We start from the raw sequence: 23,200 nt of genomic DNA on the forward strand, positions 1-23,200 counted from the left end.
AATATATGAAATGCAATGAAAATTGCTTATTGTCACAAGTAGGCTTCAAATGAAGTTACTGTGAAAAGCCCCTATTCGCCACATTCTGGTGCCTGTTCGGGAAGGCTGGTACGGGAATTGAACCCGTGCTGCTGGCCTGCTTTGGTCTGCTTTAAAAGCCAGCTATTTAGCCCTGTGCTAAATCAACCCCTTTTATGTCATGTAATACATTTGTTGAAATGCACATTTAATACATTTCAAGTCTTTTGAGTTTGATGATTGTTCACCTTTTCAAAAATGTCATTATATTTAAGTTCATAATAAGTGCCTTAGGCATTACCATGTTATAGGTGCTATATAAATGTTGTTGTAATTGTTGTAGTTGAAGAGTCTCATGCCCAAAGAATGAAATTTCTTGTTATGCAGTTTAATTTTGTAGATTTGACATGATGATGGGCTACTAGGTACACTAAGGTAGAATTCTGTAACCATGGATGGGAATTCTAAATTGGCCTCTGTATATGCCAGGAGAAGTTTTTTGATGTAATGAGTTGTACATTTGCAGTAACACACTTTGTTTTGGCCACAATGTGCTTGTTTGTGTGTTTTAGTCACTTGATTCACCAGTGCTATTGTCTACCTTTCTGCTATAATTATCTTTGTGAATGATTGGAGTAATGTGTCAGAGGAAGAAAGCAAAACAAGATTAACATCTTGGCTGGTTAGTGCATTTTCATCCGAACTTAATTCTTCAAAATACATTTTCCTTATTATTATAGGAAGAACATTAAAGCCAGGGGACATTTATCATAGATTAACCAGGATAATACCAGGAATAATAAATTATCGTTCAGAGTAGTGATCTGAATTAGTGAATCTGTTTTTATTGCTGCTGAGAAAGCTTAATTAAGGTTTTTAAACTTAATTAAGGTTTTTCAAATTTTGAAGTGTTTTTTATTGAATAAATAGAAGGCACTTCTCAATAGTTGTGGAGTCAATGATGAAGCATCATCCATTTAAAATTGGCACTAAGAGAATGAAGAGAGAAGATGGGAGAAATGTTTTTACACAGAAAATTGGACCATTTGAGGGGAAAACCAGAATACTGAACTGTAGGGGAAGGGATTTGTTTTTGATTGCTCTATCAAAGAGTCTGCAGGATCCTAGACAGAATAGTCTCTGGGAGGGACGAAGGGGAGGGTAGAGTCTCGGGTATTTATAAGGTGCTCATGAGGGAGGAAGGGTCCCAGACAGAGGAACTGAAACTTAAATGGGAGAAGGAGATAGGCGGGGAAATGGAGGATGGGCTGTGGGCAGAGGCCCTGAGTAGGGTAAACTCGACCGCGACATGTGCTAGGCTCGGGCTGATCCAATTTAAGGTCGTTCACCGGGCCCATGTGATGGTGGCTCGGATGAGCAAATTTTTCGGGATAGAGGACAAATGCGCTAGGTGCGCGGGAGGACCAGCGAACCATGTTCACATGTTCTGGGCATGCCCTGAGCTGAGGGGGTACTGGGAGGGATTTGCGGGGGTCATGTCCCAGGTGCTAAAAACAAGGGTGGTGATGAGTCCAGGGGTGGCAATTTTTGGGGTTTCGGAAGACCCGGGCGTCCAGGGGGAGAAAGAGGCCGATGTGTTGGCCTTTGCTTCCCTGATAGCCCGGCGACGAATATTATTGGCGTGGAGGGACTCGAAGCCCCCGAAGACTGAGTGGAGGCCTGCGGACATGTCGAGTTTCCTGGGGATGGAAAAAATTAAGTTCGCCTTGAGGGGATCTGTGCAGGGGTTCACCCGGAGGTGGCAACCATTTATTGACTTCTTTGCGGGAGAGTGAGCGTCAGCAGGGGGGTGGGGGGAGGGGGGGGGGGGGGGGGAGGGGGGTAGAGTAGAGTAGGAGGGAAAATATGGCGGGTAGTACCGGTGGGAGGGGAGCGGGCTTGTGCAATATGTTATGGTGGAAGTATTGAAAGTATGTGGATGTTTGCACATTTTTGGATTTTTTGCTTCCTTTCTGATGATGTCTGTAACTGTTTATAAAGCCAAAAACTACCTCAATAAAATTGTTTATTAAAAAAAAAAGAGTCTGCAGGATATGATGAAGCAAATGGCTTGATTCTGTGCTGTTGGTTTCCATCATGCTGTGTTCTGAATAATCTCCTGATTTTTGGCTTTTTTCACATGGATTCACGGCCTCATTATAATAGTTGAAGTGGCATTGGAGATTACCAGAAATTAATTGTGCAATGTATATTGTAGGGCTAGGCTTGGGATTCTGGATGGTTGGGTTATGAAACTGAGTTGGCAGATTTGGGATCAAGACAATCTCTCGGGTTAGTTGCCTGAGTGTAGCCGATGATGGGGATTGCCGCAGAGCACCAGTTTTGGCGAGGGGATCTCAGACAGGTATTTGGTCTGCTATTTGCAAATGCAAAGTGCCAAACACTTCAGATGTAAGGAACACATTTTTTTGATTTCCTAATATGGTAGCCATTGCATTTCAAGCTGAAATTGGTGTCCATGTGGCCAAATTGATAGACCAATGTCTATACAGTTTTTTTCCTCAAAGTTGGAAAATGTGCCTGGAAAAATTACTTGCAGAAGTAACCAAATGTGGGAAGACACTGTGTCTTCCAGTTGACAGAACCATGCTATCTCACCATGCAACTTCCCCAAAATCAAATATTTGAAAGAAAGAATAATTGTGAGGTGCTGTGGCCAATGTACCAGGCAGGAAGATCTCTGATAGCCTGGGCTACTCGGATATGATTGTCTATGCACAGGACAGGGGTGTGGACACCTGCCTCAACAGCCTGGACCAGGGGAAGGACTTTGACAGAATATCGCTCACCTACATGATGATGTGCTCTCCAAGGTCGGGTTTGGGGAGGGAATCTGCAATTGGATCTAGCTGCTCCATGTAAACATCAGTTTCGCAGTTTCAGTTAATGGGTGGGAATCAGAAAGCTTTTAAATTAAATTTGAGTGGCCGCAGCACGGTGGCGCAGTGATTAGCACTGCTGCCTCACGGCTCTGAGGTCCCAGGTTCGATTCCATCTCTGGGTCACTGTCTGTGTGGTTCGATTCCATCTCTGGGTCACTATCTATGTGGATTTGTACATTCTCCCTGTGTTTGCATGGGTTTCGCTCCCACAACCCAAAGATGTGCAAGGTAGGTGGATTGGCCAGCTAAATTGCCCCTTAATTGGAAAAAATTAATTGAGTACTCTTTAAAAAAAAAAAAATGTTTTCAAATCTGGAGTGAGTCAGGCTGCCTTTTCTCTCCTGTCCTGTTTGTGTGTTGCATAAACCCCTTTGTGGAGTCCATCTGGAAGGATTCAGTCATGGGAGGTGATGATCCCAGACAGTGGAGGCACTGATGTCAAAGCCTCCCTGTCCATGTCTGATGTCACTGTCCTGCTGGGATCCGCTGTTGGTGTGCAGACTGATGAACATTTGCGACCAGTTCGAACTGGCCTCGGGAGCCAAAACAAATCGCAGCAATAGTGAGGTCCTGTTCTTTGGTAATTGGGCTCACTGATCCTTTGTCCCCATACAAACCTCTAGATAAAGGGGGGGAAAAACGTGCCCAACATCTCCCTCATTCTGATCACAGTCGTTATTGTGCAGAAGGAGGTTACTCAGCCCATCAAATCTGCACTGACTATCTGAAAGATTGTTCTGCCGAATCCTACTTTCAAAATCTCTTTCAAAATTAGAACCTTGAGTTGCTGCTGGCCTGGCTTACGTATGAAATGTTAAAGTACAAATTCTTTTTAATGTGTCTTTTTTTAAATTCTAAATATCTTGCAGGAAATGTCAATTGTAAAGATTTATTTGTGATTATTATGGTTATGAAGCTTTGAATTCAATCTGTAGTCTTAGGTGCATGAACTATGCAGAAAATTATTCGTAATGCTGTGCTCTTTATTTTTCCCATTCAGATACCAACTCCATACCAGTGGTGTTACATAAAGCTAACACAAGCACTGGTGCAGCTGTCAGGTAAGCAGAGTTTTGTGCATAATAACAGCTGTACCCACAATTTGTGGATTGTTGACCGGGTACAATACAGTAATGATTAAATCTGTTATGAATTTATTAAGGTTGCCATGTCTATAATATAGATCATTAAAATTTCTTTTTGCCATTATGTAGATCAAATTGCCTTCTAAGTCTTGAAAAATAATAATTTGTTTTGAAATTCAGTGCTGTTACATTGATGATAAATTAAGGTTGGATTTTATGAGGTAATGCATAGTGCTTGCCCCCACCCCATTACAAAAAATGACCGTTTAAAAAGAAAAGTTGTCCCGCAGTCATAACCCGCTGCTGGTGGTCTAAGCTAGTGGATAGTGGTTCCAGGAGGAAGTCCCACCATCGAGAGCTGCCGCTTCAACCGCCAACTCTAGCAGTCCCAGCAGTGCCAGAACTCAGTAGTGGGCACAGTTGGGACTGCATGAAGTTCCATGAAAAAGACAGCAGTCAATCCCAGAGGGTCCGGACTCTGGTCAGTCTGAGATTTTTGGGTGGGGAGGGATCAGGCACCCAGGGAGAGGAGTGAGAGGGAGCGTGTTTTGGAAGTTGGGGGTCACCTCAGATGGTGAAAAATTGGAATCTCCACTTCTGCTGCATTATGGTGTGGGCAGCGTAATCATCATGTCAATTGGCTTGCTGAAAAGCTCAAATAACTAATAATTTTTTTTAAAGTGTTGGGCGGACTGCTGATTTCAGGGTGAACTTGCCCATGAAATGAAAATGAAAATCGCTTATTTGTCACAAGTAGGCTTCAAATGAAGTTACTGTGAAAAGCCCTTAGTCGCCACATTCCGGCGCCTGTTCGGGGAGGCTGGTACAGGAATCCACTGTATTTTGGGAAGCTGGTGTCTTGACATCACATTTGCGATCTGACACCATCACATTGGATTTTGTGCATGAGTGGAAGGACAGTAGTCCTGATTTGCAAACATAAAATCCCAGCCTTAAACTTGAAATTTAACTCTGAATTGAAGATCAAAATTCGAAATACATCTATTACAAATGTGTCTGTAATGTATAATCCAAATGGAGTTTGAGTGTCAATTGAGCAGAGGAATTATACACCTATATCTGATATCTTTGGACATAAACCTTTTCTGTCATTACTATTTTCAGAAATGTAACCATTAAATTAGAGTTTGCATATTTTTGAGCAATAATTCTTGTGTTGCAATCAATTTGATTTTTTTTTGCCCGACATTAAACTTAAATTATGCTAAATATCATTTGGATCCTTAGTGCAGAAATATAGAAAACAATTGATACAAAAAACTTGAATAAACACTAAAAGTGCAACTTTCTGTTCGTATGTTACAACACAATTTCATTCTCATTGTTTATAGTTGTGATTTTATTTTGGGTTTCCAATGATGTCCAAATAATCACGTGCCTAGTTTTCCCCCAAAATACTGAATCTGGTTAAGGACTTTTCAAAGTACAAACTGCTTACATTTATTGGCAGAACTTTGAGTCTGCAGGGTAACATCACACATGTTCCTTAAGTAAATCCTATTCACTCGCATTAATGAGTGATGAACTGTAAATTAATAAGAGGTGACCTGTATCTATGAGTGCATTTAAATTAATTATTTTAATTGGAAGTATTATATAGAAGTTTAGGTCAGTAATTGGAATAATTTTTCTTTATATAAAATAAACAATTTTGCAACGAAAGCAACCTAGTTAGATTCTGTTTGCAAATCTTTTTAGAAACCTATATAATTGTGCACTATTTTAAATTTGAGAATAGGCCTACTACTAAAAGTCGCATGACATCAAACATTTTTTAGAAAATAAAAAAATATTGTGGTGCATATTATATCTGGCAAAATTGTAATAGCTGCAGAGTACTTGACTGTACTGTTGATATTTCCTTTTGAAATGGCCAATTTGTCATTGTCCATTTATGACATTTCAGAAACACAACATTGTCCATTTATGACATTTCATTCAGAAGCACAATGGAAGCAACTAACCAAGTTGGGTTTTATGAAATACTGCTGTCTGAACGAAATATGACTTACAAAATGCAAAACAGAGCACAGATCCAGACAAATTGCACAGATATAAAGACCAGCAAAGGGTCACAAAGCAGCTTATAAGAGCTACTAAAAGGGATTATGAAAGGAAACTCGCAAGGGACTTCAAAATCAATAAAAAGAAATGTTATAGTTATATAAAGGGAAAGCGGGTGGTCAAGAGCATTGTAGGCCCACTAAAAGCTGAAAATTGAGATATTGTCAGTGATAATGGGAAAATGGCAGACATGTTGAACAATTACTTTGCCTCCGTACTTACAGATGAAAAGGAGGATAACTTGCAGAAAAAATTAATAGTCTGTAGAGGACAGGAACGTAATGCAATTAACATAATTACAGCATCAGTAACTAGGAAGTTAATGGAACTAAAGAGTGACAAATCCCCAGGACCTGGTGGTTTCCATATGAGGGTGTTAAAGGAAGTAGGGGAGAACATTGTAGAAGCTCTAACGATAATCTTTCAGAGAGAGCATAGTAAGTCATGTTTTCAAGTTTACTGATGATACAAAGTTAGATGGCATTGGAGACAACCTGGATGATAGCATAACATTTCAGGGAAGTATTCACAGACTCGATGATTGTGGCAGACTGAGTACCGTGTAAGCAAGTGTGAAGTTATCCATTTTGGACCAAAAAGGCATGGAGCAGAGTACTTTCTAAATGGAAAGAGGTTAGGTACAGTAGATGCCCAAATAAACTTGGGGGTTCAAGTGCATAGATCCTTAAAATGCCATGAACAAGTGCAGAAAATAATCAAAAAGGCTAATGGAATGCTAGCCTTTATATCTAGAGGACTATAATATAAAGATACAAGTTATGCTGCAGTTGTACAAAACCTTGGTTAGACCCTACTTGGAGTACTGTGAGCAATTCTGGCACCATACCTTAGGAAGGATGTTTTGGCCTTGGAGGGATTACAACCTAGGAGGGCATCATACAAAAATGATACCTGGACTACAGGGGTTAAGTTACGAGGAAAGATTACACAACCAGGGCCTGTTTTCACTAGCATTTAGAAGATTAACGGGTGATTTGATTGAAGTATTCATGATATTAACAGGGAAAGGTAAACTATTTCCACTGATTGGAAATTCTAAAACTAGGGGGCATAGACTAAAAATTAGGGCTTGACCGTTCACGAGAGATGTTAGGGAGCACCTCTTCACTTAGAGTGGTAGAGGTTTGGAACTCTCTCCCATAAGCAGCAGTTGAAGCTAGAACAGTTGTTAATTTTAAATGTGAGATAGACTTTTGTTAATCAAAGATATTAAGGGATGTGGGCCAAAGGCAGATATATGGAGTTATGCCGCAGATCAGCCATGACCTCGGTAAATGGAGGGATAGGCTCAAGAGGCTGAATGGCCTGCTCCTGTTCCTATGTTCCTCTGACATGGGATTGATTTTATATATAAAAGCGAATTACTGATGATGCTGGAATCCGAAACAAAAACAGAAAATACTGGACAATCTCAGCAGGTCTGACAGGATCTGTGAAGAGAAAAGGGAGCTAAGGTTTTGGGTCTGGATTTCTTGGATCCCGGTCAGATGTAGCTGCTGCAATTGTTATGAGATCTTGGTTTACTGGTAGATTTCTGGTAGAGTTGGGTGACGCATTTATTATAAAAGAGTGAGAGAGCAACCTTCAGCCTGCTTCCTCTGCTGAAGACTTTCTTGACACCTCCTGTGTATTTTGCAGTCTCTATCTCTAGTAGGGGCTGAGAAGCCTTGCCTTGAGATACTTCACCCATTGCGTATTTCCAAGAGGTGTTCTGTGTCTGTCAGTAGCAATCATTGTTTCAATATCTAGTATTTTTACATTTTTAATTACTCTTCCTTAGATAGTTACGAGGTTCAGTGGTCGTCCAGATTATAGGAAATGTCTCTTTCTTCACACTCTCCTGAGGATGACATGTTTGTTTCTCACCTTCACCGTAGAATGTGGCCTTGCATTTTTAAGCAGTTTGCTCTGTCTCAGTTCAAATTGAAAAATTTCCAATCAGTCGAGCTGAAAAATTGTGTTTCAAAAATAAAAGGGCATAGCCTCATGACAATGCTCAGTGACAGACAGGTGTAAAAACTCCTGTTTCCCTACAACTCCCTTCATGCAATGTTCGTCTTTTTGTAACAAATTTACTTTGAAACACACATCCAGTTCATGGAGTTTGTTCTTAAATATTTGTTCTCTATCATTTAAATTCCATTTTCCCAACCATAAAATGGTGTTTAAATATGGCATCATTCCTCTCCAGACAACACAAAAATCAGCTCCTTAAAGCAGAAGAATATCAGGTGTTTGGATGCTACTTTTGAACCAGTGCTCAGTGTTCTGGACCGCTGGAAGTGCCTACACCTTGTTAGACCAGACCATGGCAATCGTAGGCGAACTGTACAGTGGGGTGGGGGGCTAGCAAAGATTAGAAATGCAGTTGTTATTGGAGATTCCATAGTTAGGAGTAGAGCAAGTGTTTCTGTAATCCTCATCGTGAATCCTGCCAGCGTATTCCCTCCAGGTGGCCAGGATAATAGACATCACAGAGATGGTGAAGAATATTCTGCGGCGGGAAGGGAGTGAACCAGAAGTTGTGATGCACATTATTACCAATGACACAGAGCAGGTATTGAGGTCCTACTGTCAGATTAGCAGGAGCTAGGGAGGAGTAGGACCTTCAAGGTAGTAATCTCTGGATTACTCCCATTGGCATGCTCAAGTGGAGTAGAAAGAGGAAGTTGGGGAGGATCAATACAAGACTTGTGGCATGGTACAGGAGGGAGGGCTTCAGATTCTTAGGACATTAGGACCTGTTCTGGAGCAGGTGGATTAAAAAAGGAACAGGTTGCAACTCAAAAGGTTGGGATCAGTATTCTGGAGGCGTTCAGCAGAGTGGGTGGGCAGCAGCATAGGGAAATAGAAGAGGAATAAAGGAATTCAATAGCACTAGAGGAGGAAGTACTAAGTAAACTAGGAAGGATGATGAGCAATACAAAGAAAATTTAAAATGCATGTGTGTAAATACACAAAGTGTGCTGAAGAAAGGTGATAAAATACAGGCACAGATAATGCTGTAGGAATATAATGTAGTGGCAATAAGAGAAACGTGGCTTAGAAATGGTAAGGATTGGGCACTTAATATTCACAGGTATAAAGTGTTCAGAAAAAAATAGAAGAGAAAAGAGGGGGGGGGGGGAACACAGAAAATGATAGAAATACACAGCGGGTCAGGCAGCATCTGTGGAGAGCAAGCGATAGATAGAAATTTGAACATCGACCTGCAATGTTAAATCTATGTTTCTCTCAATAACTTTAAAGGAAAAGCAAAGAGGAAAATTAAACTGGTAAAAAGGAAATTTGAGAGTAGGATGACAGTTAATATAAATGGGAGCCCAAATATCTTCGTCAGCGTGTAAATAGTAACTGGATAATAAGTGGGATGGGGGCCACTTGGGAACAAAACAAAACATTCTTCGAGGTACAGGGCAAGGCTAGAATTCTATTAGCATTGGATGTTTAAAATATGAGTAGAATGTAGATGGTAGAGGTAATGGATAGGGTGAAATTTACTAGCAAAGTTTTACTGGAAAAGCTGGATATAGAATTATATAGAATTTACAGTGCAGAAGGAGGCCATTTGGCCCATTGAGTCTGTACCGGCCCCTGGAAAGAGCACCCTACTTAAGCCCGCACTCCACTCTATCCCTGTAACCCCAGCCATTCCCTTTGAACATTTAAGGGCAATTTATCATGGCCAATCCACCGAACCTGCACATCCTTGAACTGTGGGAGGAAACCAGAACACCCAGGTGAAACCCACGCAGGCACGGGGAGAGCGTGCAGACTCTGTACAGACTCCGTGCAGACATTGACCCAAGCCAGGAATCGAACCCAGCTCCCTGACGCTGTGAAGCAACAGTGCTAGTGACCCCCAAGCCCCTTTGTGTTGCAGCTCCATTTAAATAATAGTGTTCTTGTGTTCTACCTTCCAAAATGAAAAACGTCACATTTTGCCACATTATACTCCATTTGCCGAATTTTTGCCCACTTAATCAACCTATCTATATCTCTTTGCACACTGCTGGTGTCCCTCACAACTTGCCTTTCCACTTATTTTTGTGTCATCTGCAAATTTGCCTACAGTACATTTGTCTCCTTCCTCTAAGTCACGCATATAAATTGTAAACAGTTGCGTTCTTGAAGTGATAGGTCACATGGTTTGGATGGCTTGTATCACAAGGGCTATAGGAAATGAGAGTGGAGATAGTGAAAAGGCTTTACATATTCATGCAACCTTCCCTACATATAGGGGTTGTGGCAGAGGTTTGGTGAGTGACAAATGTGACACTCTTAATCTATAAAGGGTATAAAGATATTTCTAGAAACTACAGGCTGGACAATTTAACATCTGTGGTGGGTAAGGTTTTGGAAACAATAATCGGGGAAGAAAATCATCAGGCATTTGGAAACGTTTGACTTGATTAAGGAGAGCCAGCTCGGATTTATTAAAGGCAGATCATGTTTGATTAATCTAATTGAATTTTTGATGAAGTAACATTAGATTGATGAAAGAGAGAGAGAGGGCAATGGACATGGTCTTCATGGATTTTAAGAAGTGTTTGACAAAGTACCTCTTAAAAGCTTGGTTAATAAAACTGAGGTTCGTGGAATATGAGGGTCGGTGTTAATTTGGATAGAAAATTGGCTTTGGGGCAGAAAACAGTGGTTACGTAGTTGTTTTTCAGGCTGGAGAATGGTAAACTGCAGTGTTCCTGAAAGTTCGGTGCTGGGGCCATTACATTTTACGGAATATATATAAAAATGACTTGGATATTGGAAGACAAAGTAAAATTTCAAAATTTGGCGATGATACCAAACTTTGGTATCATCTTCACTCTGCAGCACAGTCCATTGCAAAAGGTCATGAATCGGCTAGCAGAATGGACATGAAGTGAAATGAAAATCGCTTATTGTCACAAGTCGGCTTCAATTAAGTTACTGTGAAAAGCCCCTAGTCGCCACATTCTGGCGCCTGTCCGGGGAGGCTGGTACAGGAATCGAACCGTGCTGCTGGCCTGCTTGGTCTGCTTTAAAAGCCAGCAATTTAGCCCAGTGAGCTAAACCAGCCCCTTTTGGGGCATATGGGATTTAATGGTGAGAAATATGAGGTGGTGCAAGTTGTCACTATTTTGAACGATTGATAGTGAGCTTCTCTCAGTCATTAATTTCAGAGTATCTTATGAAGCTTTGTCTTTTTGTTCCCCTGGAAAGCAGGCCGTTTGAGAGTTGAGAAAACAGGAGCGTGCAGGGAAGATGCTTTTAGGCCATCCACACATTTAATTTTGCAGGAATTTTGTCTGAATATTTCTTTTTTTTTTCTAAATTTAGAGTACCCAATTAATTTTTTCCAATTAAGGGGCAATTTAGCGTGTTCAATCCACCTACCTTGCACATCTTTGGGTTGTGGGGGCGAAACCCACGCAAACACGGGGAGAATGTGCAAACACCACACGGACAGTGACCCAGAGCCGGGATCGAACCTGGGACCTCAGCGCCGTGAGACTGCAGTGCTAACCCACTGAGCCACCGTGCTGCCCTTGTCTGAATATTTATGGAGCTGGCTTCCAGAAGGACTCCCAACATTTGTTCAAAGGTCTTCCATTTGAATCTGGAGGATGCGAAAAAGGACTGATGGAATTCTGATGAAATTTCTCTCGTGCACTTCTGCATCACTGCTGCACAGTCCAGGTCTCACTTCAGTTTAGGAATGAAAATGAAATGAAAATCGCTTATTGTCAAAAGTAGGCTTCAAATGAAGTTACTGTGAAAATTCCCCAGTCGCCACATTCCGGCGCCTGTTCGGGGAGGCTGATACGGGAATTGAACCGTGCTGCTGGCCTGCCTTGGTCTGCTTTCAAAGCCAGCGATTTAGCCCTGTGAATGGGGTGACAATAACTGTTTTGATCATTTGTTTAAATCCAAATGTCTTAATGATGAGGCAGAACGGCAGCAGAGAAAGAATCCTGCACTCTGGATCCCACTACCTGTGGGACACCCTGTCTCATGTGTCCAAAGAACTGTGGGTCAGGAATCAACCTTTTCAGTCACCGGGAGACCCGTAGCAGAAACTCGTAACCCTAAGTAGACATCATGGGCTGGATTCTATGTCCCCACGCCATTGTGAAAACTGTGGTCTTACGCAGGAAAACTAGCATCAAAAGGCCACAGATTCACTGTCTTGCAGGGGACTAGCAGGCAGCTGTCGTGGAGCTCGCAGCTCCAGCTGCCGATGGCCCCCCCCCCCCCCCCCGTATTCCGGTCAGAGGCCATGCATGCGCACAGCGGCGGCATCCAGCTGACACGCCGTGCTCCATGGCGGACTCAGACCTGGACCGCCGAAATAGTGCCCCGCATCGGCCACTCGCCTGACCCGGACCGCTCATACACATGGCCCCCAGTCCCGAATGAGGCGCCTCGCAAGTTTCCCGAATGGCAGGAACAGATTAGAACCATGCTATCGGGAATTCGGCCAGACGGGGACGAGAATAGCGGGGCGGGCCTCAGGCAATGGCCTGAGGTAGTGGATACTGGAGTACGCTGCTTTTCGGGGGGTCGGAGAATAGCGGAACCGGCGCCGGTCCCAATTTCACGATGGGAAAACGGATTCTCTGCTCTCGCCGAACGCGATTCCGGTGTCGGGGTGCGGAGAATCCAGCCCCCTGTTCAAAACCAGAGACAGCCCATGATGATGAGATGGTGCACTTTGGCAGAAGGGATGGGATGAGGAAGGCTATATTGATTTAATGGCAAAGTTCTAATGACTGTACAGGGACTGAGGGACCAGGGTTTCATGCACAAAGATCTTTGAATGTGGTAGGATATATTGAGAGTAGATAGCAAAATATATAGGATCTTGAGCTTCTTAAGAAGATGTATTATGTACAAAAGCGGGAACATTCTGGTGAGCTCTGGTTGAGCCACAATTGGTGTATTGCATCAAGTTTTGGTCACCGCAATTTAGGAACCATGTGAGGATGCAGAGGCGATTTACCAGAATGATTCCAGGGATGAGAGATTCTAGTACAAGGCTAGGTTGGAGAAATTTCCTGTTCTCCTTGGAGCAAAGCAGATTCGGGAGAGATTTGATGGAGGTGTACATGTTATGACCGGTTTACGTAAGATGGAAAACAAAAACCTGCTCCCATTGTGAGGAAAGCAAAGGTAGTTTTAAAGGGATTTGTATTAGTAAACATTCAAAATAAAATCTAGTTTTAAGAGCCTTAAATTTAATGTTTCTATGCGTGACAGGGTACAATCTATAGCTAGATCCATGCTGGACAAAGATGCTTGTATATGTCATAGTCGGTTATGTTCTAACTGTGTCTCTAATGTGCTTAGAGAGGGTTATGGTATGAAGAATAAATAGAAGTAAGTCGTTGCTTAGAAACAGGGGCCATTTTCCAGAGGAAAAGGTATTTCCTTTGTTCTTAGTTTTTAAGCTGAACTTGTTGGCAGTTGGAGACAGGACACTGGGGAATAAATATCTCTCAACTCTGTCAGGAGAAGCTGAACAGGATAAGGGAGCTCCAAGGAGGCAGGCTCCAAAGAATCAGTTACAGTCTAGATAACAAGGATTTTGGGTGGCACAGTGGTTAGCACTGCTGCCTCACATCGCCAGGGACCCGGGTTCAATTCCGACTTGCGTCACTGTCTGTGTGGAGTTTATATATTCTCCCAGTATCTGCATGGGATTCCTCCAGGTGCTCCGGTTTCCTCCCACAGTCCAAAGAGGGATGGGCTAGGTGGATTGACCATGCCAAATTGCTCCTTAGTGTCTAGGAATGTGCAGGTTAGGTTATGGGGTTCCGGGGGAAGGGAGGGGTGGTTGGGTGAGTGGATATGGGTAAAGTGTTTGTTTGAAGGGTCGGTACAGACTTGATGGGCCGAATGGCCTCCTTCTGCACCGTAGGGATTCTATGATATTAGGTCAGAAATACTGTCTAAAATGACTAGAGTTAAGAAAACAGAGACCAAGTAATTGTTCAGAAGAACTCTAGGAAGAATAAACAGTGTTCTGTGTTAAAGAGACAATTGCAGTTACCAGATTTAAAGTGAGACAGGTAAATGTGTGATGCCATTTTACCAGAGTCTTGGGAATCGAGAATTGATGCAATTGTGACCAGTTTGTACAGCAGTCAAGACTAAAGGGGATGCGGGGGGTTAAAAATTATGAGAGAAGATTTTAAAATGTGTTTTTGGGAGTGGAGTTTTAGAACTCTCATGTGACAATGGTCTGTGTGGATTCTGAGAAGAAATCCGCAGACGTTGACTTTGGTTCAGAGTGGAGCGTATATTTAACCACAGTCATCTTGTGTGTTTAAAAGGGACATTGTGTATTAATAAGACCATTGTAGTTTAAGATGTACTTTGTAATTCGTTAATTTTAGAACATGCATTTAACTGTCAAGCTAAAGGGGGAGTAAAGGAGTATTGTATAATAATCCAACTTGTCATAGAACATAGAACAGTACAGCACAGAACAGGCCCTTCGGCCCTCGATGTTGTGCCGAGCAATGATCACCCTACTTAAACCCACGTAACCCGTATACCCGTAACCCAACAATCCCCCCATTAACCTTACACTACGGGCAATTTAGCATGGCCAATCCACCTAACCCGCACATCTTTGGACTGTGGGAGGAAACCGGAGCACCCGGAGGAAACCCACGCACACACACATTAATAAATGTTTCTTCCTTGTTGTTAAAACTAATTCCTGGTCCTGTGATTCTGTGCCACCGTGTTTTATTTTTTAAAAAGTAAAAGTTATGGGCCGGGATTTTCCTTACTGGGGACGAAGTCCCCACACCCGCCAGAAAACAGGCGAGAATCACTCCAGATTTTTTTCCTCAAAGGTCCAGATGATTCTCCATTTTCCAGGGGGCTAGCAGAGCCCCAGCGTGCGTCCCGCAGCTCTGGCTGCCGGCGGGGCACTAACAGCCAGACCGCGTAGCCGCGCATGCACACGGCGACCTACCTCGGCGCGGGCGCCGCAGACATGGCAGAGCCACACAGCGGGCCCGCGAGGAGTAAGGTAAGTCCCACCCAGCTCCTGCCGGGTGGTACCACAAGTAAACCACGCCAGCGGGAGTTCGGCCGGTTGACTGCGCAGAATCGTCGTGGGGGCCTGTTCCGGAAGGCTCCCGACTGGCGCCAAATTGATCACGCACGGGACTGGCGGGTCCGCTGAGAATCGCGGAAGCGCCGTCACTCCGGATTTCCGACGTGACCGGCTGTTCTCCTCCCCCGCGCTGGGCGCAGTTCCAGCGCGGAGTGTCGGAGAATCCCCGCCCATGGTCTTTTGAGCCAGGGCTCCATCCTCTGATCGGACACCAACAGGGATTGTAACACCGTTGGCTTTATAGGACAAAGTACTAAGGGACACAGATTTTAGATTTTCAACAAGAGATGCAGGGGAATTGTGAAGTAGAATTCTCTTCTATGCAGCGAATGGCAGTGACCTGAAACCTGCTGCCAACAAGGATGGATGGTATCAGATGATGAATGAAAGGGCAGCACGGTAGCATTGTGGATAGCACAATGGCTTCACAGCTCCAGGGTCCCAGGTTCGATTCCGGCTTGGGTCACTGTCTGTGCGGAGTCTGCACATCCTCCCCGTGTCTGCGTGGGTTTCCTCCGGGTGCTCCGGTTTCCTCCCACAGTCCAAAGATGCGCAGGTTAGGTGGATTGGCCATGATAAATTGCCCTTAGTGTCCAAAATTGCCCTTAGTGTTGGGTGGGGTTGCTGGGTTATTGGGATAGGGTGGAGGTGTTGACCTTGGGTAGGGTGCTCTTTCCAAGAGCCGGTGCAGACTCGATGGGCTGAATGGCCTCCTTCTGCACTGTAAATTCTATGATCTATGAAACCAAAACCAAAATGAAATTGGACGAGGTCTTGGGAGGCTATGGGGATAGAACAGGGTACTATGACTGATTGGATTTGTCCACGGAGAGTCAGCGGGTCTGAATGGCCTTGTTCTGTGCTCAGCATCTCAATAGAGACTCCCAGATCCCAGCAGATTCACTGCATCATATTGAGCAGTTGCCTAAGAAACAAAACATATTTCTTTCACTGAAGAAGTGAAAAAGGCAACCAAATCAACCAATCAAGGTAACGTCCTTGGCCTAGACGGCATTACAACGGAGTTTGGGAAGTGTAACTTACAGGTGTCTTCAAGAGTTTCTTTGATCAGGAAATATTCCACAGGATCTCAAGGACGTCAACATAATCAGCATCTAGAATTGAAAAGGATCCAAAAATGTATCTGAAAACTATCAGGGAATAAGTCTTCTCTCATTTGCAGGATTGATTTTCACAAGGGTCTTATTAAACCATTTATTCATCAGTCTCGTAGACGATGTCCTCCTGGAATGTGTGTTAAGGCTATCGTGGGACAGCCAATAGGGTGTTTGTAGCAAGACATCTACAAAAAGGTACGGAGAGCAACATTAGGACCTAGATATGCTATTCATAGTGTTACAGACGGGGTGAGATGAATGGGGTGATTCCATTTTCGTTGCCACTTCTCGACTGACTGAAAATAACATGTTTTTAAAAGAATTGTTTTTGTCCAAGAAGACAAATTACAAGTTTTCTGGTTTTAAAAGAAAGATAAATGTTTACACCCGATTATACACAACTACACCATGCTCATACAGATGTACACACAGTCAATAAAAGATGTGATTATAAAAGTAGGATAGACTTTATGATTTCAAGAGTTCACTTATACAGTTTTTTCCCTGCGGTGAAAACTTGATGCAGGCCTGTAATCTATTTTGCCTTGTAGCTTTAGCGGGACAGACTGGCTATTGATTTAAGTCCACAGTAGCAGATTCTCAAATGATGTCAAATTTTTTGGTCACCAAATCATTGTCTTTAAGACTAAAGCTTTATGTTTCCACCAACACCAGACACACAGTACTATCACCAGTTGATGGCACCAGATGGCTGTAGAAAAATTCTTATACCTTGACAGGTGGAGATGTAGCTATTGATAGAGATATCCATGCACACATCCAGGAAGCAGGTTTCTGCCTACAGCTAACCCCATGATTGTATCTGGAAGCAGAATGACACTGAGCTGAAGATTAAAGTCAAACACCACCAGGCCATTGTCCTTCCAACCTCCTGTATGGTGCAGACTCCTGGGTCTGCCATAGGCAGCATATAGAAGTCCTGGAACCCTTCCACTAAAGACACCCAAGTAGAGAAAATCACAAGCAACCAAGGCCCTTGATTGTGCTGGGCTCAACAACATGGAGAACACCCTTCAGAAAATTATTTTTTAAAATAAATTTAATGTACCCAATTCTTTTTTTCAATTAAGAATCAATTTGGTGTGGCCAATGCAACTACCCTGCACATGATTTTGGGTTGTGGGGGTGAGACCCACGCAGACACTGGGAGAATGTGAAACTCCTCACGGGCAGTGATCCAGGTCCTCAGCACCGTGACGCAGCATGCTAACCACTGCGCCACCATGCTGCCCCCCCCCTTTCAGGAAATTCAACTGAGATAGCCAGGCCATGTCCCCACATGGATGATTAGAGAATACGTAAGCAGATTTTCTATGATGAGCCTTATCAGAGCAAATGACACCAAGGTTGTTGGTGCAAACTACATAAGTGCAGCCAAAGAAAGAGCCTGACTAGCTTCTCCATTGCATACCCCTTTTGGGAAAACACTGCAGCCAACCATCTCACATGGAGACGGGCACTGATGTTCAATATGTTTCATGATGCACCTACCCCAAACATCTGATATGACCAGAGAAAGGCCAAAGCTGGTGCAGCTGCAAAGGTACCTCGAGCACCAACAATGATAATATGAGCTGCCAGTTCTACGGCAATACTTACTGATCTTGGATCAGAATCCTATTGTCCCTGAGGGCAACCACAAAAGGTGAGAAAATAACTTATAACTCAGTCTTACTCAAACAACGAGAGTTCTACCGCAAAAGGAACAGATTTCTGCATTTTTGGTTTCACTAGTGGTCATACTCATGCCATCAACTAATATTCTATTTTGAAGGTTTAAAATCCAAACAAACATTATTTATTTTATTTTTAAGTCTAATTAGTTTATAACCAAAATTGGTAACATTCTGTGTTCTTGCTCCTTTTGAAAACGTTTTTTTAATTAAAAGCACTCGACACCCTCTTTTTGAAGTTCATGTAATGTCCATGGAAGCTTGTGTTGTTCTAGATTGAAAAGCAAACAGGGTATGAAAGATTTTGAATGATTTCCATAGATAAGCCTTTGGATTGATCCTCAATTCCATAGTGAGATTTTAATGTTTTTCATAGAAATTTGTGCAGTCCGTTTAAAACTGTGCCCTTGTCTTTTTGCAATTTTGAATTTCTTAAGCATAAGATAGTTTCAGACGTGCCCCTGTTCCACCAATACAGCAAGTTAAACTTTGGTAGACTGGAGACCTACATTTCTGCACCTCCTAACTCGAGTAATGCAATAAAGGCTAATGGATATGGTCCTTCATGTCCTTCTTCATTTACCAGTTTTCCAGTCACTGGGAAACCTGCTATGCAGGTGGTAAAATTTGAAATTGTTAAATTGGAGGCCTCAAAATATCTTAATGCCCCTCCCCCTTAACTATTTCTTCGATCAAACGTTTGGTTACCTGCCCTCGGGGCGTTTCACAGTAACTTCACTGCAATGTAAATGTAAGCCTACTTGTGACAATAAAGATTTTTATTATTATAATGTCTTATATGAATTTTGTTCTGTAATGCCCCTATGAAATGCTTCAGGATATTTTATTCCAATAGAAGTGCTATATAAACACACAAATTGATGATGTAATTAAAATAGCAATTGGGCAGATTGGATTGGCCTTTGAAAATGTTTTAATCACCTGCTCTAGGGTGTGATATAAATTTCCCCCATGTCATTTTGTTTGGCTTTAAGTTAAGGCATTATTCATAACTCTCATCTGAAGCTCTACCTAAAAATTTCATGTTAAAGAATTATGGTTCCAAAATTATTTTACCCTCTTATTCCTCGGAGAGCAAATAGATATTTTTCTGCGAGATGTTTTTTGTTTCCTAAGTAGTTATGTTTTATTAATTTGATTAATTATTTATTAATTAGTTGCATAAGGACCTGGGTGAAAATGTGCACATGTCATTGAAGGTGCAGGACAGGTTGTGAGCATGGCTAAAATAGCATTCAGTATCCTAGGCTTTATTAATTGGGGAATAGAGTACAAGAACAAAGAGATTATGTTAAATTTATAGAAGTCATGAGGTAATTTTCAGTTAGAATATTGTGTTCAATCCTGGACGCCACACTTTAGGAAGGATGTGAAGGCATGAGAGAATGCAGTAAAGATCCTCCAGAATGGGATGGCACGATGACACAGTGGTTAGCACTGCTGCCTATGGCGCTGAGGAACCAGGTTCGATCCCGGCCCTCTGGGTCACTGTCTGTGTGGATTTTGCACATTCTCCTCGTGTCTGCGTAGGTCTCACCCCCACAACCCAAAGATATGCCGGGTAGGTGGATTGGCCACACTAAATTGTCTCTTAATTGAAATAAAATTTGGTACTCTAAATGTATTACGCAAAAGTTTTTTTTTTAAATTAAAAAAAATCCTCCCGAATGGTTCCAGGGATAAGGAAATTCAGTTATAAAGACAGATTGGAGAAATTGAGCCTTTTTTTATTTGAAGAAAAGAAGGTTTAGAGGAGCTTTGATAGAGATATTCAAAATCTGGAAATTACTGTCCAAGTTACCCTGCTCCTCAACAGACTGCATTGTCGCAGTACCTTGCCAATAAATTCCACATCGAAACCCTTGTAAGGGCATGGGTTTGCAGTACTGACCTACAAGGTACCCACTAAATATAGCAGTCAAAGGTTGAGCTACCCCATTCGGGTATAAGTGAATTTATAATGGTGGAATACGTGATAATTAGTCAAATTATCTCTCTTGTACTGAAAATTGAATTTTACAAATTTGAGGCATTACATGTAATTAGTGTTGGATATTTTTAGAACTTCCTTTTTTTTCTATCTCTCGTCTATCTTACACTCTCAATCCAATTTGTCTTTCCGTCTTATTATTTTGGTTTCTGGACATGATTTAAATATAATTTATGCCTCCTGGTTTACGTTGGTTTTTAATTTGGCTGTTGCTCACCCACTCACATATTCCACAGATTCTCTGTTGAAGGCTGGATCAGATGTCCAATAACAAAGTTGTCACTCAAAAGGCGGCACAATTTCAATCAAAATGTACTGTTCAATGGATTATGGAATGAATGTTTATGTTCTGAATTGACACATTGATATTTAGGATAAGGTAGAGATAGAACAGTCTGCCTTGTTTCCAAACACTAGTTGTCTGGTCAATTGCAAGAGGAATGCCACCGTGAAATTCTCTGATAGCTTGTCTGTTTTGTGTTTTATGTGCTAAATCCAATTGAATTTTTGATTTTTTTGCAGGCCAATATGTGGCGTAGCCAGCATCCAGTGTTCTTACAACACACTGCAGCCATCAGTCTCCGCTTCTTCATACTCGCATTCAGTCAGTGGGAGCTCTGCTTCAGTCATTTGGCCACAGGCTGAAAGCTTAAGTCCCCAGAATCCAGAACAAATTGGTATTCTCGACTGGCTTAAAAAGTTGCGTCTGCATAAGTACTATCCTGTTTTTAAGCAACTTACAATGGATAAGGTATGTTTGCACTTGGTTGAATTTAAATGGTTGGCCCTTTTGGAAAAGGAAAATGTTGAATGGCTTAAAGCCTTGTGTTTGTACATGGAGAAAAAATTATTACTTGCATCGTACTGTACATTGTTATCGGGGCCCAAAATATAATGAGAGAGAATTTGTGCACTTTTTGTGTATAGTCCCAGAATCTAAAACAGCTTAAACAAATGTGTGCTAAAAGAATCAGTATTCTTCAGGGCTCTCTTTTTTTTAAAAATCCCAATTAAGGGACAGTTTAGTGTGGCCAATCCACCTACTCTGCACATTTTTGGATTATGGGGATGAGACCCACGCAGACATGGGGAGAATGCAAACTCCACACGGACAGTGACCCTAGGCCGGGATCGAACCCGAGTCCTTGGCACCTTGAGGCAGCAGTGCTAACACTGCGCCGCCGCGCCACCCTATCTTCAGGACCTTTTACCTCTCCCATTGAAAGTGGGCAGAGATGATGTTTTTGTCCTTGTTTGTAGTCCGTTTGTTTGTCAACAATAGATCTCAAAAACTAATGGACAGATTTCAACAAATCTTGGTATACACTGTATTGTTCAAGAAAGAATTGAATAGTTTTTGGCAAAGTTGTGGAACCGATCCGGGAGTTTTTAAAGGATCCGTTAACACTGGGAGATGAGAGAATTGATTTTCTTTGAGAATATTGTGATTTGATTGTTTTAGAATGTTGCGAATTGTCTCAGCTGCTGTGATGGAATTTGTCACAGCTGTCGAGATGTGAGCAAAGTTTTCTGAGCCAGTTGTTGGATGTGGATTGGACTGAAGCTTCCTCAGTGAGATGGAAGCTCAAATATAGAGGGTTTTTAAAAAACTTTTTAGTTGCAGGGAATCAACCAGACAGGAAAAAGCCTCAAGGAAAAGCTGCATAATTGTAATAATATTGAATTAAGACAGTGTGGTACTCTACTGATTGCCCTCTTCACTTGTATAATATTTTCTTTTCCTGGTTGGCGTACTTCATGATATAATTTGCTTGTCTGTTTCAACCATGGTTTGGAGTACTCCAGAATCTTGTGTGGAGTTTCTGAAAATATTCTCAGCCTTGTTTCAAATAACTCCATGGTCTGACTCCTCCCTATCTCTGTTCCCACCCCCAGCACATAAGCCTTTGAGATCTCTGTGCTTTTCCATTGGCTGCCTGGCATTTTAATTAGCTGGGGACAACCTTAACGAGGTAATTATGGGACTTCCACCCCTTGTAAAGGAAGTTCCGTTCTCGAGAGCTAGCAGCCAATCTGATTGGCCAGCAGTTGAGCTATCCCAGCAGCCAGAACTCTGTAGTGGCAGCTGCGGGCCTACAAGGATGTCCTAAATTGAAGAAAACATGAAAGACTGGACTAAGTGTGAGTACTGTGATTTTAGTCAGGAAAAGATTGGGGAACTTAGCGTAAGGGGGTGGGGATCAGATTTTGGTGACCATGTCAGTAATAATCAACTTTAAATATCCTAAAGTTATTGATAATGAGCTCCATTAGAAGTTGGTTTTGTGTTTAGCTGTCTTGCATGTTCAGTATTTGGCTCCTACTGCAAATGTTAGGATTTCAGTTCATTTCTGTATGTGGAGAAAGTGAAGGCTGAGAAGATCAATGCCATAGCCATATTATTCTCAGGCTAGACAAATCAGATGGTCTGAGAGAAAATAAGTATATCTTCAAATGAAAGTGACTTGCAGTGGAAAGGACAATTCTTTGTTGTTTTGATGAAAATTGAGCCTCCAGCAGTTTTGATTTTATGCCCAAGAACCTAAACCTGGACAGCACTATGCTGAAGTATATTTAAGATCAAACGTGACTTTTCAGTTAAATTAAGTACCTTAGCCTGTTACATCATAATTTAAAAAATACCTGAATTAATAAAGTTGATATTGCTGTTTCATCTTTGTTTAAGCTATGCAAAAGAGGGAATTTGTTTTGGCTTCTGTATATTATAAAGTTAAGTAAAAAATGGTTGTTCTGCTCATGGCCATTTTGGTACTGCCATCTCTCGTTTACACTTGGTTCTCAACCTTTTGTTTCCGCGATCATGTCCTGCATTATATATTTAAAAAATCTGGGACCCCTGTAACAGAGTATTCTTTCTGTATAAAAAAATAGCTGTACAATTAAGCACTGGAATTACAACCATAACCATTAGATATAGGAACAAAATTAGGCCACTCGGCCCATAGAGTCTGCTCCGCCATTCAATTATGGCTAATATTTTTCTCATCCCCATTCTCTTGCCTTCTCCCGATAACCCCTAATCCTCTTATTAATCAAGAACCTATCTATCTGTGTCATAAAGACACTCAATGATTTGGCATCCACAGCCTTCTGTGTCAAGGAATTCCACAGATTCACCACCCTCTGGCTGAA

General features: G+C 42.1%; 1 protein-coding gene across 3 annotated transcripts in view; it reads left to right on the top strand.

The window, feature by feature from the left end:
* The window catches only part of zcchc14 (zinc finger, CCHC domain containing 14), a 180,851-nt gene that overhangs the window by 96,423 nt on the left and 61,228 nt on the right, over window positions 1-23,200 (top strand). For all 3 annotated transcript variants that reach the window (XR_005461792.1, XM_038806531.1, XM_038806530.1), the window contains exons 7-8: window positions 3,922-3,982; window positions 20,570-20,798. Coding sequence is in view for 2 of the 3 variants with exons in the window: in XM_038806531.1 (XP_038662459.1) it covers window positions 3,922-3,982; window positions 20,570-20,798 (290 nt within the window). In the remaining variant the exon portion in view is untranslated. The remainder of the gene's footprint in view (window positions 1-3,921; window positions 3,983-20,569; window positions 20,799-23,200) is intronic.

The sequence above is a fragment of the Scyliorhinus canicula genome, chromosome 9 (assembly GCF_902713615.1).
Source record: "Scyliorhinus canicula chromosome 9, sScyCan1.1, whole genome shotgun sequence".
Classification (NCBI taxonomy): Eukaryota; Metazoa; Chordata; class Chondrichthyes; order Carcharhiniformes; family Scyliorhinidae; genus Scyliorhinus; species Scyliorhinus canicula.